The sequence below is a fragment of the Bos taurus genome, chromosome 9, assembly GCF_002263795.3.
Source record: "Bos taurus isolate L1 Dominette 01449 registration number 42190680 breed Hereford chromosome 9, ARS-UCD2.0, whole genome shotgun sequence".
Classification (NCBI taxonomy): Eukaryota; Metazoa; Chordata; class Mammalia; order Artiodactyla; family Bovidae; genus Bos; species Bos taurus.
The window spans coordinates 87,817,007-87,837,130 of NC_037336.1; the positions used below are offsets into that span (position 1 = coordinate 87,817,007).

Here is a 20,124-nt window from a genome sequence, read left to right on the forward strand (position 1 = left end):
GGTTCCAAGCAGTAACGGCTGACTATCCCTTCATTTCAAATGTGTATGTGCCGCACATTTTTCTAGATACTGACTTTCTCTGGTCTCTAGCTAACCTACAGTTGAGAGGTATGAAGATTCAATGTTACAATTTGTTTTGTTCTGATGGTGGTTTCCAACCATAATTTTCATGCTGATATTATTCAAAATGAATCAAATCAAGAGGCTACTGTGAACACGGTCTTACATGTTTATTCATGGCAAGATAGTCAATTCGTTGTTTAACCGGATGTGAAAAAGATAGAAGGCTCTGCTATGTTCTCAAGTGCCAGAAGAGTTAGTGATCACTGGTGACATCTGGCAATCAGAAAGAAATGTGAACTGTAGTGTTTCAGATGTTGATCACCTTGTTGTATTCCTGGTACATTTATTTAAGAATATTCAGAGCTTTACAAGATGACAAAGTAGTATGCTAACAAGTGAGGGATTTTTTTAAACAGCTTTATTATATAATTTACATGCCATACAATTCACCCATTTAAAGGATACAATTCAATAATTTCTGGTACATTACATTATTCAGTTTTTAAGCTATAGAAAAATCTTATATAGCATAAAATTTGCTATTTCGACTATTTCAGTTCAGTTCAGTTCAGTCGCTCAGTCATGTCTGACTCTTTGCAACCCCATGAATTGCAGCACACCAGGCCTCCCTGTCCATCACCAACTCCTGGAGTTCACTCAAACTCACATCCATCGAGTCGGTGATGCCATCCAGCCATCTCATCCTCTGTTGTCCCCTTCTCCTCCTGCCCCCAATCCCTCCCAGCATCAGAGTCTTTTCCAATGAGTCAACTCTTCACATGAGATGGCTAAAGTATTAGAGTTTCAGCTTTAGCATCATTCCTTCCAAAGAACTCCCAGGGCTGATCTCCTTCAGAATGGACTGGTTGGATCTCCTTGCAGTCCAAGGGACTCTCAAGAGTCTTCTCCAATACCACACTGTTCAAAAGCATCAATTCTTCAGCGCTCAGCTTTCTTCACAATCCAACTCTCACATCCATACATGACCACTGGAAAAACCATAGCCTTGACTAGATGGACCTTTGTTGGCAAAGTAATGTCTCTGCTTTTGAATATGCTATCTAGGTTGGTCATAACTTTTCTTCCAAGGAGTAAGCGTCTTTTAATTGCATGTCTGCAGTCACCATCTTTGACTATTTAGAAGAGTACAATTTAGTGGTATTAATTACATTCATAATTCGATACAGTCATGACCACTGTCTACTTGTAAAACTTTGGTCACCCCAAACAGAAACTCTGTAACCATGAAGCAGTAACTGCCTATTCTCTCCTGCCCCCACCTTTGGTCACCTCTAACCTATTTCCTGCCTCTAGATATGTCCCTAGATTAGATATTGCATATAAATGGAATCATACAATATTTTTCCTTTCACATCTGGCTTATTTCTCTTAGAGTAATATTTTCAAGAGTCATCACAACATGTATCAGAACTTCATTCCTTTTTATGGCTGAAAGGATAGTATGTTTTAATTCTATTTTATTCTCCCTCCCTTAAATATATCTTAATTTCTAACCTGGTCATAGAAAAACCTTGAGATATTTTTCGGTCTACTGGTATTTTTATGTTTATTTAAAGTCTGAAAAGACTCTTAGAAAGGTATTTGTTTTCAGTTAGCTTTTTAAAGGCAGGGGCCATAGATTAATCTTTTAAAAATCCTTTTTATCCCCTCATGTCTAGTCCAAGAACTGGTCTAGAGTATTCCACAAATTTATCTTGAGCTGGACAAGATGAATATTTTATAAGGTTTTACTTTTAGGTACCAGCAAAGAGAATTTAAATAAAAAGTAATATAATCTTTATGCTTTAGTTCTTTCTTTACTGGAGCAATGGTATTTTCTTTTGATGTAAAAATTTCCAGCTGCAGTTATTTCACACACCTAGAATTTTATTTCACATGCCATAGAATCACTAAATATTGAGAGTAGAGTGTTAGTAGAGTAGCATATATAATATGTTAAACTGTGACATGTCCGAAGTTAACTCAGGAAATCTGACAATGCCTAATTCATACTAGTTTGGAGCCTATTTGGTGATTTTTTTTTTAGGATGATTAAAGAGTATCCCAGCTGCTTAGTAGTGTGACATGAAACAAGTCTTTTCAGCTCATAGCTGCTCTTGGCTCTGTTGACCTCATTACTCTTTTTTGGTGCTGGGCTCAGGAATTAAGAGCAGTCAGACTGAAACAGAAACTCTTGCAAGTTGAAGAAGCCTTTTGACACCTCTCTGAAGTAGGGAAACTGGAGGCAAGGGTGGAGTGGGGTGATTCACAGGGTTCATCTTTAAATACAAAATATACCTATGTTTCTTCCAGTTCTGTCCAGATAACTAAGGATATACATGTATGCTTATGTGGCAGCCCACACTTAACTAAAATGTGCTCTCATTATGCTTTGACTGTTTCAAAAGTTGTGAAGGACATGAGAAGGAGGAGGGAGGCGAAATGAAGCCCTTCATGAGGACCTGGAAATAAGTCATCAAAGGATACCTTTGCTGCAGATGATTCCCAGCCTACTTTCTCAACATCTAACCAAGAACAAACTTTTGCACATTCATTTTCTTCACTAATTTTATTGCAGTACAGTTGATTTACAATGTTGTGTAAATTTCTACTGTACAGCAAAGTGATTCATTTATACACACAGACACATTTTTGCATATTCTTTTCATTATGGTTTATCCCAGGATATTGAATATAGTTTCCTGTACTATCCTGTAGGACCTTGTTATTTATCCATTCAGTGTACTGCAGTTTGCATCTGCTAATCCCCAAATCCCAATCCATCCCTCCCTCTCCCCTGGCAACCACAAGCCTGTTCTCTATGTCTGTGAGCCTGTTTCTATTTCATACATAAGTTCATTTGCATTTTGCATATTTTAAAAACGCAACAAAGTGACTTGCATTGTTGAGTGAAGTCATGTCCATTTTTGTGTATGTGCTATTTCAGAAATTCTGTTCCTCAATGAAGTGCCTGTGAATGCCCGAAAAACTTGGCCATGTCACTCATTTCCAGCATAGCAGAGGCCACACCCACCATTCACTTGTCCTATAGTCCTCCTCTAGGTGATAAGCCCAGTTAGAGCCCTCTGGCTTGATGCTGTAAATCCACCATGGCCAGTGTTCTATGATTGGCACTCAGTGAGTGACTGTTTTTGATGGCAGGGCCTTCAGAAACATGAACTGCAAAATGTTGTCAAGGCAGGAGCCTCGTTTTCATGGCCAACCTGTATAATCTATCTTGATGCCTTATAAGTCATACCGGGTGCTTAAGTTATTATTGCTTTTCACATTTCAAAGGCATACAGACTACCATTGGCCTCAATATAAAATAATAATTTCTGGCTGTAGGACTCGACACCCTATAGTCGAAAAGAAAGCCTTTCCTTCCTCATTTCTCAGTGACAGCCTGTAATCATCTTTGAGTAATTTTTAAGATTCTTTCTAAACCACCATTTCCCTCATCATGTCGGCTGGGAAACAGCTTCTCCGTGTATGAATGGAATGGTTCTCATTCCTTTCCAAGCTCAACCACCCAGCTAGTAAGAAAAGGTAGCTGTAAATCTCCACCAACTTTCTTTTTTCAACAGTTCTGCTGGGAGCAGAGTCAGATGATAAAGTCAGCTCACCACAAGATATTGAGGACCTGCCGGGGGAAGTTTCAGGTAACCACTAAAGAGAATATGATTTTACCTACACCCGATCCCCTCATTCAGCTCCAGCCTAGGCTTGAAGGAATGGGGACCAGGAGTGGATCTGGGCTCCTATTTAGCTGGCCCATCTCCTTCTTTAGGACTAGGACAAGTTTCAGGTAGCTTGTTTGGCTTCTTTAAATTCCAAGTGGAATTTTTAATCATACCCCATGTATTGTTATTGTTGTTCAGTTGCTAAGTTGTGTCTGATTCGCTGTGATTCCATGGACTGTAACATGCCAAGCTTGCTAGTCCCTCAGCATCTCCCAGAGTTTGCTCAAATTCGTTTCCACTGAGTCAGTGATGCTATCTAACTGTTTCATCCTCTGCCACCCTCTTCTCTTTTTGCCTTCAATCTTTCCCAGCATCAAAATATTTTACAATGAGTCTGCTCTTCACATCTGGTGGCCAAAGTATTGGAGCTTCAGCTGCAGTTTCAGTCCTTCCAGTGAATATTCAGGACTGATTTCCTTTAGGATTGACCCGTTTGATCTCTTTGCAAAGGGACTACTCTCATGAGTCTTCTCCAGCACCACAATTCAAAAGCATCATTTCTTCAGTACTTAGCCTCCTTTATGGTCTCACATCTGTACACAACTACTGGAAAAACCATAGCTTTGACTATATGGACCTTTGTCAGCAAAGTGATGTGTATGCTTTCTAACATGTTGTCTAGATTTGTCATAGCTTTCCTTCCAAGGAGCAAGCATCTTTTAATTTCTTGGGTGCAACATTAGGCAAGGGTAAAATGAACCCTGAGAAATCACAGCTTGGTGTATGTTTTGCCTATAAGATGAAATTGTTTGATCTTTGTAGGCCAAAATTAAAATTAACTCCATTTTATAATGAATGGTAATGACTGAATATGACAGTAATGATTGAAAATAATTTACTATGACTGTTTTCTGATGGTATTTAATAGACTCTCATACTCTGAATTGTACTAATTTTACTAGTTTAGACAAGCTATGTATCCCTTTTCCCATATTTCCCCATGATTAACTATCATTACCATTTGATAAGAGCCCCTTATTTTAATTAGAATAATCATAGGGCTTATGATTCAATAAATATTCACTGATCTGCATATGTGTAAGACTAATGGGCATGCTAGAAAGATTAAAGAATTATTACAGAATTACTAAGTCTTCTCCTTTTTTAAAATTGAGGTATAATTGACATATACCATTGACAGACACCATAATGATTTGATTTTGGTATGTTATAAAATGATCACCACAGTAAGTCTAGTTAGCATTCAATACCACATGTAGTTACAGATTTTTTTTTCCTATGATGACAGCTTTTAAAATCTATCTAAGGCTTATCCTTGACCCCAAAAGAGCGTTTGTGACCTAGAGAAAACAAAGGTAAAGAAATGCAACAAATATGAATAAACAGAATTAAATACATGGTAAATGGATATTGGAGGAAGGAATGATTAATTTTAAGAGATAGTACAGTTTTCCAAGTAGATAGAACTTGAGTTGGGCCTTCCAAACCATTGAAGGTATTTTCAACTCTGAAATTAGGGCTAATAGAAAGTAAATATTTGCTCTTGTTACACGTCCAACGTTTTTTCACGCATGGCATTTCCCCTAAGTCAAACCAAAGGCTTGAAATTAATTTGGTTATTTACTGTCGGGGCAGTTATAGTATAGAAGCAAATTCACTCAGAGGCCACATGTACCATACTTAGAGAAGAGTGGGAAGAGCATCCCAAGGGCAGACACTAGCCTGAGCAAAGGCCCAGAGGCATGAAAAGCTGGTAGTACTCATGGGGAGCATTGAGGAGTCTAATACAGCTGCAGTAACTGGCCAGACACTAGAAGGCCAACTACCAAGGTAAGGAGTGTGGACTTGAGCTGCAGACCACATGGAACTATATCAGACTTTCTTGGCAGAGTGTAGACGTGCATTCTGAGTTTTAGAAGAGAGCTGTGTAAAGATATGGCTTGAGGAACCAAGAAATTGAATTTAACAAAATATATTAAGGAGGTCATTGTCATGATTCAGCCCCAAACTCTGAAACTGAGAGTAAGAAAAGGAAAGGTGGAAAGAAGACACATAGATGTAACATTATGTTTATGGCTTTTATAAAAGTCTTTATAGCAATTGCTTATAAGGTCCATCATCTCAATGACTGTACTCATGGGATTTTCGTTTATGGAAGTGACTGAATGATAACATGGAGGGACTAATGCCACTAAAAGATTCTTATTACTCACATTTCCCAAGGGTGGGGGTGCTGGCATGCCATGTAAGGCCACATGGGGACACGCCAGTTTTGTTCAAGAGGCAGAAAGAAATGAGAGGAAAGCCTAGGTCAGACTTGATTGGTGTTTCCGTGGGGTTGCCCACGCAGGGCAGGGTCCACAGCTTAGGACTGGCTAGTTTGAATAATTCTAGCTGGCCTTGGGATATATGGGCTTCCCCTACTTGTCTAATATCTAACCCTGGGGTTTTGTGTGAGAGTTAGATAAAGGGGTGGTTCAGAGTACACTCTGGGTCACAGGGGAGATGTAAACAACTCTGGCTGTTTGTTTGGCCCTACGATTGTTGTTGTTCAGTCGCTAAAGTGAAAGTGAAAGTCACTCAGTCATGTCCGACTCTTTGCGACCCCATGGACTATACAGTCCATGGAATTCTCCAGGCCAGAATACTGGAGTTGGGTAGCCTTTCCCTTCTCCAGGGGATCTTCCCAACCCAGGGACCAAACCCAGGTCTCCCGCATTGCAGGCAGATTTTTTACCAGCTGAGCCACAAGGGAAGCCCAAGAATACTGGAGTGGGTAGTCTATCCCATCTCCAGGGGATCCTCTCAACCCAATTCTTTGTGACCCCATGAGCTGCAGCATGCCCTCCTCTGTCCGCCACTGTTTCCTGGAGTTTGCTCAAATTCATGTCAACTGAGTCAGTGATGCTATCCATCTCACCTGCCGCCCCCTTCTCCTCAATCTTTCTCAGCATCAGGGTCTTTTCCAATGAATTAATGGATACAAAATGGGCAAATACAGAATCTAAGAAAACACAAGTCTGAAGATCTCTACATGTATCCTGGTGGTTCAGATTGTAAAGAATCTGCCTTCAATGTAGGAGACCTGGGTTCGATCCCTGCATTGGGCAGATCCCCTGGAGAAGGGAATGGCTACCCACTCCAGTATTCTTGCCTGGAGAATTCCATGGACAAAGGAGCCTGGCGGGCTACAGTCCATGGGATCACAAAGAGTCAGATATGGCTGAGCGATATCTGGACATTTGGATAAGTACTTTATCACTTAATCCTCTCAACCATGTGCAGTAAGTGCCAGATTGTCCCCATTTTACACAAGAAGCAACTGAGATCCTAAGGGGTTCAGCAATTTGCTCACGTTCACACTAGTGAATGATTTTTCCAGCCAGATTCAGTCCAGGTCATGGTCAGCTTCACCCCCTGCTACTAAGCTCTATCCCCTCATGCACTTCTCTATTTGATTATACTTCTCATTCTGGACTCAGGACGTGAGATTAGTTCTGTTGAAAAAGTGGTGGGAACTTGTTGAAGCTTCCTCAGAGCTGATTAGACTAGGGAACAGAAGTGGATGTATGTGCTTCACTATCTCTCTGTAATTCTTTATGCTTCTACTTGCTTTGTCAGAAGAGTGTGAAGATGTATTTGCCTACTGGTGGCCTCCCATGCAGCAAGCACATTATAATAAGAAAATATTATTAAGTAAAATGACTTCAGCACTGTCTCTTCCGTTCCTGGAAACTGATTCTGGACTTTGACTTTTTTTTTCTGATCTCTTTGACTCTGGGACTTGGAAGCTCTCGTGTCAGCAAACAAAGCCCTTGGCAGACTCTTTTTCTCCCCTGTGTCATGAGCCAGTGATCCAAATTGGCTATGGAAGAGTCTCTGAATTCCGTGGGATAGACTCTGAGGTCCTGCATCAGTAACTACCCCATTTGGTCATTGTCCAATACTTCCTTGGATCATCCCACCACTCCCCGTGAGGTCTGTCTCTTCCCAGCCGCCAAGGCTTTGTTCTCTAACATTTGGCTGCCTTCTCACCCCCTCTCTCCACACATCTTCATGCCTCACTTCCACGAAGAGCCAGCTTGGTGCTCAGCCTCTGTGGGAGGGTGGGCGCAGCACATGTAAATCACACAGCCACATCCACGAAGCATCTGCTTTGCAAAAGCCATGAGGGGGATTCAGGACCATGAATGGCCCAGGTCATGATCTCAGGGAGCTTGGGACTGGCTTGAGAGGCAGAGTAAAATGGTGAGTGAGTGAGAGAGTGAAGTCACTCAGTCGTGTCCGATTCTTTGCAACCCCACAGACTGTAGTCCACCACGCTCCTGAAAAAATGGGATTTTCCAGGCAAGAATACTGGAGTGGGTTGCCATTTCCTTCTCCAGAGGATCTTCCCAACCCAGGGATCAAACCCAGGTTTCCTGCATTGTAGGCAGACGCTTTACCGTCTGAAATGGCAAAAGATGCAAATAACACTTTAAAAAATGAAGGCTATATCAAACAAGAGTTTAGAAGTCATTCCCCACCAAATTGGTACAGCTTTGTATATGTTTATTGCTTCACTCATCTTCGCCTTTCCATGTGCTTCCCACAGTTTAGCTAGGAGCTTTCACTCTTGAAAGCTGTGATGGGCTGTGAACCATCAGACAGAGGTGTCACAAGTCTAGTCTATATAAGAGCCTTTGCAGAAGGAACATGACAGCTATTTATATTTCCTACCCACTAATAGTCCAGTTATGTGGGGACAATCCCTGTCTTTACACGCAGAGCTCAGCTGCAGGGAATTAGTGTAGCAGAGGGAGTAAACATTTCAGCCCCAGAGTTAGACTGTCTGGATTATATACCAGTTACACCACTTCATAGTTAGATGACTTTGAAAGCTACTTCCCTCCTGTGTGCCTCATTTTTCTTAAGTGTAAAATAGAATAGCAATACTTACCTTTTAGAATTGTTATGAGAATTAAATGAGTTAATTTTTTTTTTTTGGTTCATGGCAGCTTTATTCAGATTAGCTCCAAACTGGAAACTATTATACATAAATGTCCATCAGAAGGTGAATAGAAGCACAAATTGAGGTATATCCATACAGTGAAATACTGAAAGAACCACTGATACACACAGTATGAATGATTTGTAAAATAATTTTTCTGAATAAAACCGGACACAAAAGATTATATACAGATTCAATTTATATGAAACCCTAGAAAAGATTAATCTTTTAAAACCTTTTTATTTTCTGTTGGTGTATAGCTGGTTAGTGGGGCTTCCCAGGTGGCTCCGATGGTAAAGAATCTGCTTGCAATGCTGGAGAGCCAGGGTCAATCCCTGGGTCAGGAAGATCCCCTGGAGGAGGAAATGGCAACCCATTCAAGTATTCTTGCCTGGAAAATCCCATGGACAGAGGAGCCTGGCAGACTATAGTCCTTGGGGTCACAAGAGAGTCAGACACGACATAGTGACCAAACAACAACAACACAGTTGTTAATAATGTTAATAATTAATAATGTTGTGATAGTTTCAAGTGGACAACAAAGGGACTCAGCCACACATATACATGTATCCATTCTCCCCTAAAAACATGAGTTAACTTTTTTAAAGCATAAAAATGGTACCTGGTACACAGTAAAAACCCATATTACTATGTGGTCCTCATGACTGAGTGATTCTCATCTTTTAGAGGTTTTCTAGTCCATTCCTAGAGCTGTCTTGTAAGTCATCAGTTCCATTAATCGTCTCTGTAAATTTTACAAAAACAAAGTTTAAAAGCTTGAGCATAAGCATTTCCCCTGGAATACCAGAATTGTTGGTATTTTATTACTTCTCCATGGACATTTGAATAGCCAACGATGGCTTTGAAAATAATTGGGAAGACGTGCAGCGTCTGTCGGTCTCCATATTGAAGTTTCTGTTGTGTTTTTGTTTCCATGTGAACTTTATTTTTTTTCTAAAGTTTATAAGCCTTTTGCTCCATGGTGAGATTCAGCAACAAGTTTCCCTTCCAAAGAACAATATTTGTCCTATTTGAAAAATCGACCTGGTTTCCATTTTCTTTACAAAGAAGTTGCTCAATGCTTTATGCTTCCAGACTTGGATTTAGCTTGATGTTTTCACAAACGTAATTTTTTCATCTTTGATTATTTTTGAAAAACTTTTTAAAAGCTGCCAATATAACACATTGTCCGCCTTTGGGTTTTGTTTTCTTTTTTTTGATGTTTTTATTTTTTGTTTTGTTGATGCTAAGTTGCCCCTAGTTGATCTCAGTTTGAAATAAGGATGTTAGGTGTTGAAATGTTAGGAATTCACTAGAAATATAGCTCTGATCTATGGAGTAGGATCCTAGGCTGCAGAAAGTATTTCTTCCTTGTAGAGAAAACTGTTGATTCTCCTTTCCTTGAAATGTTAAGGTATAAGGCAATGGTTAAGAACACAGAATCCTGGCTCTTGTATTTCCACTTGAGTCACTTTGAACTTGTTACATAGCTTGCCTAAGCCTCAAACTGCCCAGCTTTGAAATGGGGACACTTGAGTTTCAGGGACCAGATGAGACCTTGTAATTCTTATAAGGACTAGCAAGTGTTCATTGTGATGCTGAACAAATGCAAAGGCACAAATATCCATGATTGCTATTTTGCAGATGTCCGACTTGAGAGTTTCCATGAGAAACTCCATCTGAAGTTTTTTTGAAAATACAATGTGACCCTCTTGAATGGAGGAGATTTTGTGTGAGAATATCTATAAAGTGACCCAAGGTGCTTATTGAAGTCACTGTGGTGTGGAAGAAAGTGGGGAAGAAACGTTAAAATAAGAATTCAGGGGACTTTCTTGGTGGTCTAGTGGTTAAGATTCTGTGCTCCCGATGTTGGGGGCACCTGTTCAGTCCCTGGTCAGGGAACTAAGATCCCCACATGCCACACTATGGTGTAGCCAAAAAATTAAAATTAAAAAAAAAAAAGAATTCAAATATAGAACCTTCACCTTAAAAAAATGTTATTTTATCATTTTCTTGACCACTTTCATAGCCAGTCAAACAAATCTGGGATATGTTTATGTAAGTTATGCAAAGACTGCAGAAAACTAGTATTAGCCTAAAATAGTGTCCAGAGCCTCTGCTATATATCAAGATTGTGATGAGGGAGAATTCAGATCACAGAGAATATTTTAGAATGTCTTTCCTCTGTAAATATTTTTAAAAGCCCATATATCTTTTTAATTATTTCTTTGCTAGCTTATGTTGAAAGTCTAGGGAGTCTGGCAGTGGAATTCAGGCTAAAACCAGGAGACCGAAGGTGATGCCGCAGGCGGTGAGCGCTCCGTGTGTGAAGTCTCTTCCCTCCTCTCCCCAAAGCCCTGAGCTGCTTTAAGCCCTGTGGTGATGGCAGGCTGCCAGTTCTGGGGAAAAACCTGCAGTTTTCATTTGAAATCAGAGGATGGAATTTAGACACTTCTTAATCTTGCACTAAACACTTTGACTATCTAGTTACACACACATCACACCAAGGCACACACACCTGTCTTTTCTTCGGGCAGCACCAGTGCTGAGTCCAGGGTCTATCTTTCCTCAGCTCCGTTGGATCTCACTGTGTGGATTTGTTTCTGAACAACAGCATCTCTATGCAAAATGCACAAAAAGAGTCTTTAGCTAACCAGGATTTGAAAAATAAATCACCGATACATGAGCATCATTTTACAAGTGCTTTTTAAGTCCAGGGATATAAGAAATCATCTGTGCAGTACAAGGGACAAAGGTCTCAGGTGAGTATTCTTTGTATGTTGAGATGGAGTCTGTGGTTGATGTTTCAGAAATCAAACTTGGAAGCTGCTACAGAAGTGATTGTCTCTTTACTTGCGATCCATAAGACTGTTGTATTTCCAAGAATAAAATTACTTTTGAATTACCAAGAAAAGATGCAAAAATTATGCTATGGCCAATGAAAAAAAGATTTTAATTATTTTGATGGGTTCCAATTTTATATGTGTGTGTGTGTGTTTGTGTATGGATATAAACTGTGCTAAATTTTGCTAAAGATTGTTTGGGAACCATGTTAGTATCAGAAATCCTTTTAATATACTAACAGTTTAAAGCATTTAAAAATTCCTCCAGGATGGGAGGGAGTTTGGGGGAGAATGGATACATATACATGTGTGGCTGTTCCTTCACTATTCACCTAAAACTGTTACCACACTGTTAATCGGCTACACCCCAATACAAAATAAAAAGCTCAACAAAATAAATAAATAAAAATTCCTCCAGGAGCTGAAACAAAATGTCTGTGATAATTTGATTCTGAAAGAATAAAGATCATTACAATTTGTCAATTCTCGAGCTTAAAAATATGAATAAAATAGTAAATTTTTAATCACTTAGGCCAGAGAACAATTTAACGTGCTGTAGGCAATAGAAAGAGCACCAAACTTGAAATCAGGCCTCTAGCTCTCTAGCTGTGTGCTTTAGGCAGGTTATTTGATCGATGTCTCAGCATCCTCAGAATCTTTGAGGGGGGCTGAGCTTAGGGCCCCAGCCCTTGAAGGAAGGAGTCCTGGGTGGGCAGGGTTGGACCAGGGAGTGGGGAGATTTCAGGACACTCAACTGGGATGTAAGTCAGGGTGCCTAGGGATGGGGAGATGCCCAGTGTGGTCCAGGACAAGCTTCCTCATATTTCAAAATCTTGCCCAAGGCTGGCCCTAGAAGGGAGGAGCCTTCTACAATAGTTCTGCTTGGTCATTTAGAATTCAGACGGCCCCAGCAGGGGTTGTCAGCTCTTTGTGTACCAGTGGAGGCCAGTGTGACTTCTCCACCCATTGAAACATCTATTTACTCTGGCTGGCCTCAGTCGGGGGAGATTGACACAGACAGCTCTGATCGTCAAAGGGAAAATGCTGTGTTTTGTTTTCTAATACCAAAGACGCTTTTTTAGGGTGAAGGATTTAAAATGTCATCACGTTGTTACCCACTCAAGAAAGTAGTTCTCTGAACTTAGGGTTACCAAGGAGGAAGGAATGGGAGGGGATAGTTGGGGAGTTTGGGATTGACATGGACACATTGCTATGTTTAAAGTGTGTCCTATGTGTAGCACAGGGAACTCTGCTCAGTGTTATGTGGCAGCTTGGATGGGGTGGGGGGAGTGGGGAGTTTGGAGGAAAATGGATACACGTATAAGTATCCCTTTGCTATCCACCTGAAATTATCACAGTATTGTTAACTGGGTATACCTCAGTATAATATAAAAAGTTAAAAAAAAAAGTAGTTCTAGTCCTTTTTGACAGACCTGGAGAATCTGCTTCTTCAGAAATTTTGAAGACATTTTGTTTTTCTGGTGGGCTACTGATGCTTTTTCTCTTTTTATTTTTAGTTATTTTTATTTTATTTTTTATATTTCAGATAAAGAGCAAATGTTGTCAGTTGTAACTGACCAGTAACTACCTTGTGTTACTATCAATTTTGAAAGATAGTTGATAGTTAAGGAAGTTGTTGGCTTATTAATGGTTTGACTCCATAACCTGACTATATATTATTCAAATACCCTATTCCAGCTAATTGAAATATTCCATTTTAATAGCTCCAAATACATATATAAGAAAATAGAGTATGCTCAAGGAAAAAGAAGACTAATTTATAGTGAACACAGTATGGAGAAATGTAACAAAATCCAATTATTCAAAGCCAGGCAATATAGAAAGTACTAAAGTTCCTCATTTACCCTCTTAAAGCCGTTGTACAGAGGATGTATGTTTGGGCAAGGTTAGGATTTGTGTCCAAGTCTCGAGTTTACCTGTCACTTTAAAAGGGACTAAATGGCTTCACCCATTGTCGTCTGTTGTTTTCGTTTAGTCACTAAGTGGTGTCTGACTATTTTGTGACCCCAGGGACTGTAGCCCGCCAGGCTCCTCTGTCCATGGGATTTCCCAGGCAAGAATATTGGGGTGGGTTGCCATTTCCTTCCCCCAGGGATCTTCCCAACCCAAGGATCAAATCCAGGTCTCCCCTGTCTCCTACTTGGCAGGTGGAGTCTTTACTGCTGAGCCACCAGGGAAGCCCATCACCCATAAATGCTCATATCTAGAAATGATTTGGAAAACAGTTTAATCTGATTACAGTTGTTAAGCTCAGTCTCTGAAAAGAAATTTAAGTTTTTTTTTCAGGAAGAGTCATAATTTATACAGTTTATGAGCTTAACATTTATCTTTTTCTCACAGCTAGTACATGCAAAGGCAAATTTCAGAGTAACATCAGGTGAGAGTGATTGTGTTCATCGCCTTCACACCTCTTTCTGTGTTCTTATGTCCTTCACAACTAAAGTGTAACTGTCCTCAAAACTGATGACATTTGGGTGTGCTCCGTGGACTGGCCCGATGTCAGCATCCTGGTCTCGCTGCCGTACAACAGTGATGCAAGTTGTTGGCACTGGGGGACACTGGGTGAATGATACAGGAGAACTCCTTGTACTTTTTTTCGGCAACTTCTTATGGATTTATACTTCTTTCAAAATTAAAAAAATAATTTAACCTAACTCTTCTCTAGAATATTTTCCTGAGGTCTCTAATGCCTAGGCAAGTATTCCAATTAGATGCTTTGGCTCAGTACGTGACATACTATAAGGTTTTGTGGGTAACAGATAATGACCTTGTAAATGTAGATGCTCTGTAAATGACTTTGAGGTCCATGGTCTCTAATCAGCCTGCTAATGGGTAAGAGAGAGACTTGGTGATGAAGTCTGCTACTTACTCAGGTCATGCCCTTTGGCCCCACCTACTTACCCAAGCAAATGGGCCAATCCCTGGGCTCTTTTAAATACCAGGAGCGGTCATGTTGAGCGCTAGCTGACACTATGAGCATCTAGTATGTGCCAGGCTCCATCATGCCTTACACTCATTAAGTCACTTAAACCTCAGAACATCCCAGGACAGCAGGAAAATGAAGCAGTTTTAAATGTAACAAGTTTAAACAGTCATTACATAATGTCCCTACTTTCCAAAGAGTTCACTCTATTAGGAATCTTAATGAAAGGCAATGGATCCTCTCAGCTAAACAAACAAACAGAAAAATTTCCTTTTGATTTATAATGCAAACAAAAGAAAACTTTGAAATTGTCTAATCATCCTTCTCTTCTGAGAATAAATACTGGCAATTATCCATGACCCCTGCTTGTTGCTAATTCCTGCTATGTTTAGCATTGAAAGAGCCAAATTTTAGATCACAAGTTTTGGTAAATAGCTCGGGGTGAGAATAATATTTATTATCGGCAGTGAGCAGCTTTGTATTGTTTCAGATTGGTGATGTGTGGGGGTGGGTGCAGAAGGTTAGAACCAAGTTCCAGTATCATAATGAATCATGGTGTAATGTGCCTGCCAGCAGGAACCTTCCAGATGTTTCAGCTAAATTAGGAGGAGGACTGTATTCCCTACCTGTGCTCAGGGCTGCCTGAGCAAGCGGACCCACCTCCCTCTGTCTCTCCCATTATAGGGCAGCTGGTACCCACCATTTACGGGAAGATGTGAAGAGAGCGGAAGCCTCATTCTGGCTCAGCTACTAACTAGCTCATTGATTCTTTTTTTTAATGTTTTATTGATGTGTAGTTGACTTACAATGCTGTGTTAGTTTCTGGTGTAGATCAATGATTCTTAAAACATGTTCCCAAGACCAGCAGCATCAACACCATTTGTTGACTTGTTAGATATTCTCAGGCCCCACCCAAGACCTAAGTCGGACACAACTGAGCGACTGAGCATACACACACCCCAGACCCACAGGATCAGAAACTCTGGCAGTAGGATCAGCAATCTATGCTTCACTGGCCTGGCAGTTGCTTTATCTTGGCACATCAGTGTTTTAATGTTCTTCAGATAATTCCTCAGAAGTGGAATTGCTGGGTCATATGGTAGTTCAATTTTTAGTTATTTTGAGAAACCTCTATGTTGTTTAGTTATTTTGAGAAACCTCTACAATACCTGTACCAATTTACAGTCCCATCAACATTGTACAAGGGTTCCCTTCTCTCCACATTCTCACTGTCACTTGTTATCTTTTTGATGATAGCCATTCTGACATGTGTCAGGTGGTATCTTATTGTGGTTCTGATTTGCATTTCCCTAGCAATCTTGAGCATATTTTCATGTACCTGTTGGCCACCTGTTGCCATTTCCAAAGCAGAACTTTTTTTTTTTTTTTTAATAAGATCATGGAAGGGGACTTACTGATGCAGAGGAGAAAAAGAATCCTCTGCTCTCCAACACTTGTCATGGGGTCTCCAGAGGAGCATCCCAGAAGACAGGTGGGTACAAGTCTGTCCTCTTTGGGGCTGAGTCTCAGTTTTCTAGGCCTTACCCTGCTCTGGCCTTCACCCCAGATGTCTAGGCTCACCTGTGCTGAAAGCACATGGCCTCATAAACACACCTCAAACCCATGAAGAGAAACATCAGCAAGTTAAGTAGCTTGAAGTTTGTTACACTTGCTTGATCCACTTCAGTCTGGAGGGGCTTTTTCCCTCAGGGAAGCTTTTAGCTTTCTGCTTGTCTACCACATCAGGATTAGGGGGAAGTAGTTGCTTTTGTTTTTCTATCCCCCCTTACCCTTCTCTCCCCCAACTCCCGCCTCCTCACATGTGAGGGAAGAGATCACATATCAGAGACATTGCTTCTTCAAAAGGGTTTGGTATGTTCGCAAATCCTTATTAAGACCTTCTGTGTATTAAAATTTTTATCTCCAGGGTTCAGAAAGAAAGAAGCAGTGGGCTGGGGTACAGGATGGGTTTTTGCCCCTTTCTAGGAAAAATGCTGACGATTAACTAGTGCCTCTGGGCATCTTCTTAAATGCTCCTTGTCAAAATGAATAAATGCTCTTCCCAATGAGGGGGACTGCTTATGTCTCTCTTTTTCTTGCTTATAAACAGTCTTACAGGCCTTGTTTATTTTGACGGGACCAGGATCTCCAGTTCTAAGTCTTAACTTCTGTCCTATTATTTTTTTAAAAAGTACAACAAAACCAGTATTTTATGAGCTTAAGATATGATATGTGAATTTTAACATTTGTTGTTGATCCTGGCTTTTCAGAAGCAATTCAAAAACCAATCCTGACTTCAAATCCTTGGATGAGGGTTTGGGTAAGGGACCCTCAAGAATTATCTGACAACTCAATGTGTCATTCTTCTAGGGCTGTGGGTTTTGTCTAGCTGTCCCAGTATTTTTAAATGTCCAAAACTCTGATACCGTGTTACCTGGGTGTTTGGTTTGGCAGAATTATCAAATCAACTGCTTTTTCCACCATAATTCTTCCATAGAGACCCTGAGGAAATTCTAACATTTATTGATATGTTAAAGGTTTATGAAAGTACTAGTAAAATAATGACTGTAATTAATAGTAAGAGTGGAAAACGAAACTAAAGGTTTGTGGAATTAAATGGTGGAGACAGTTCCAGGCAGTCCAATGATTAAGACTCCGTACTTTCACTACTGAAGGCATGTGGTCAATGTCTGGTTGGGGAACTAAGATCCTGCAAGCCACAAGCCACGGCCAAAAAATAAAGTAAAACAAATTTAACTCAGTTATCTTAAAAAAAAAAAAAAAAGAAGAAGAAGAAGACAGTTCCAATTTCCTGACCTGCAATTTTAATATTCTTCCCACCTGCTACTATAAACATTTTCCCCTTACTCACTACACTGAGTATTTCCATGATGGTTTTGGTTTTATGGTACTTTATTTTTTGTCTAATCTTGTATAAAGTAACAAACAACTAGTGATATATTTAATCTTTCATGCTTCAGTTTTATGTGACTTACAAATTGAAGAGAAATAAATTGTTCTTAAAACATCATTTCTAGTAATCTGGTTGTTCTAAGGCTGCTAACCTAGTACACAGTGTGGTGTCCAAGAGTCCATGAGTGTGACCCAGTGTCAAACGCTTTCAGGCTCCAGAGTCAGGCAGGTCCCGCAAAAGAGCGATTGGTGAAGAGTGTGATACTGATGGGAGTGGTGGAGGGGGTGCAGCAACCTGACCTGCACAGTCAGGATGCAGGGAACAAGCTGAGCTCCAGCCATCGCTGCTGAGTGGGAATACAAGGCTAGTGGTAACCAAGGCTTACTGTTTCTTTGGCATATCCTCCCCAAGAAGGAAAATCTGTATTTTTATGTGAAATATCCTGATTTTTCCTTTTTCTATTTTTGAAATAGCTTGATTTTTTAAATGTGTTTTATCAATTCAAACAATGTAAACCCAGTGTTGACAACAACAAGTCTTCAGGTTACACTCTGCCTACTCAGCCTATACCACAACCCCCCGGGGAGTCTTGAGCTCACATCAGGCCTCCGTAGCCCTGTGGGTCTGGGTTCGGTCACACTAATAAGGGCTTCCCAGGTAGTATAGTGGTAAAGAATCAACCTACCAATGCAGGAGACACAGAGATGTGGGTTCAATTCCTGGGTCGGGAAGATCCCCTAGAGTAGGAAATGGCAACCTGCTCCAGTATTCTTGTCTAGAAAATTCCATGGACGGAGGCATCTGGTGGGCTTCTGGGGTCACAAAGAGTCATACACCACTGAGTGTCGAAAGACTAAAGACTAAACTTTACCAGCTCAGTGTCCCTTCCCATCAACACAGGGTCCAAACCTTGCTTCCCTTCCCTCTACTCCCAGGTAGTCCCTCCCTGGTTCCCCAACTTCCCTGCCTGTACTGTCACTGCCCTTTGTTCAAGGATATGTACCCTCCCAGGGCCCCTGCCCTGAGATATTTGGGGTCTCCACACTCCCCTGGGAGTTCACCTGGAGACCACCCAACCCCATCCCCGAGCTGCTGATGTTCACTTCTCTCTCTCTATGGGAAAAGGGCTGCCTTTCTTATTATGTTTTCTTCCCTCATATAGAATCTCATAGCTAAGATGTTATAGCTATGCTCTCTCTCTTTCTCTTTCTCTCTCTCTCTTTTCTTTTTACCTCTCAATCTCTTCCTTCTTTAAGATATTCACAGGCTGCCTGGTTGGCTGGGGTGATGTTACTGAGTCCAAGCTCATACTACTCACCAGACAACAGGCCAGTAAATCAAGAGATAAGTTGTTGGGGCAAGGAATAGCAATTTTATTCAGAGAGCTAGCATACTGAGAAGATGGTGAACTAGTGTCCCAAAGAACCATTCCACTGGAGTTAAAAATTGAGGCTTCTTTTATACTAAAAGGGGAGGGGTTGTGGTTGGTTGTTGCAAACTTCTTGGTGTCAGAATCCTCTGTTATCACAGCTGTTCACATAGGTCAGGTCACAACACTCCTATAAACCTCCAACAAGGCATGCTATTCTCGGTTCTGCAACTTTTTATCTCCATAGGAATGGAAACGTGTTATACCTTTAAAGGCTAGAGCCTTGAGAATGGGCAGTTCTGTATATTTGAGGCTATATGCAATATTCTTAACTTAAAAACATTGCAAAAGTAATAGAATACAAAGGTTAAAGTAAAAGAAATAGATCCAATATGGAGTCAGATTTGCTCTTCCCTATTACAGGGAGGCCAGCCTGCATAGTTATTTATCAGGCCTCACTTCCTTCCCCATCTCTCCCAGGGCCACCAAATCTTTCATTACCCTCAGATCTCTCACCTCCAGCCCTATCCTCTGCTCCCCACACAAAATCTGAGATGTATACTTGAAAATAGAGCTGAATCCCAATTTCAGATATTGTTAGGATTCTTTCTTTAAGAACCAATTAAACAGACCCCTTGAAAATCAGTTCATTCATCAATCAAAACAAGTAAACTGGGTTGGGGACCACTATAAAGGTTTTCCCAGTCTTAACCACCCAGTTTCCATGGAGGCTCAAGCAGGACACCCATTGCAGTGAATTTGTTCTAATCATCATCATTGCATATACTTAAAGTATAATGAGCCCCTAGGTAATTTAGAACTAGCCATTCCTCCCATTATCTGTGGGTTATAGGAGCATAATTTTTGCAGTTATTCAATGATATCAACTTTTATGTTACCACTATTCTGGGAGTATATTAGGACAGGTACTTGCCTGGAGTAAAGTGCAACCCCAAATTATATACCCTGTGGTAAAATGAGGTATTCCGTAATCTATGTTCTAACCTGGTTTCCAGAATGCAATTTTGCAGAAAGTGGAGGTAATGTCAGTGAATAGGTAAAAAGCATGACCTTGACGCTAGGCATTGGTCTACTGTCAGATAATATTGTTAAAAATTTTTGTGGGGAATCTTTCTGTTGATAGCTGATGAGTTAAGATGTCTTATCATAAGTTCTGCTGCATGAGAAATTATAGATAATTTAAAGCAGTTTCCCTTTATAAAAGCCATATGCTCCTGGTTTTTGTTTCCATTCATGGTTATCTGACTAAAATAGTGGGACCATATTTAAGAACCTC

The 20,124-nt window shown here is 40.5% G+C and overlaps 1 protein-coding gene across 2 annotated transcripts in view; it reads left to right on the forward strand.

The window, feature by feature from the left end:
- Positions 1-20,124, forward strand: part of PLEKHG1 (pleckstrin homology and RhoGEF domain containing G1) — a 248,869-nt gene that overhangs the window by 99,496 nt on the left and 129,249 nt on the right. Inside the window, exon 2 of one of the 2 annotated variants that reach the window (XM_024996651.2) lies at positions 3,651-3,725. The exons of the other annotated variant lie outside the window; for it this stretch is intronic. Coding sequence (XP_024852419.1) covers positions 3,651-3,725 — 75 coding nt within the window. The remainder of the gene's footprint in view (positions 1-3,650; positions 3,726-20,124) is intronic. 2 annotated transcript variants of the gene reach the window in all.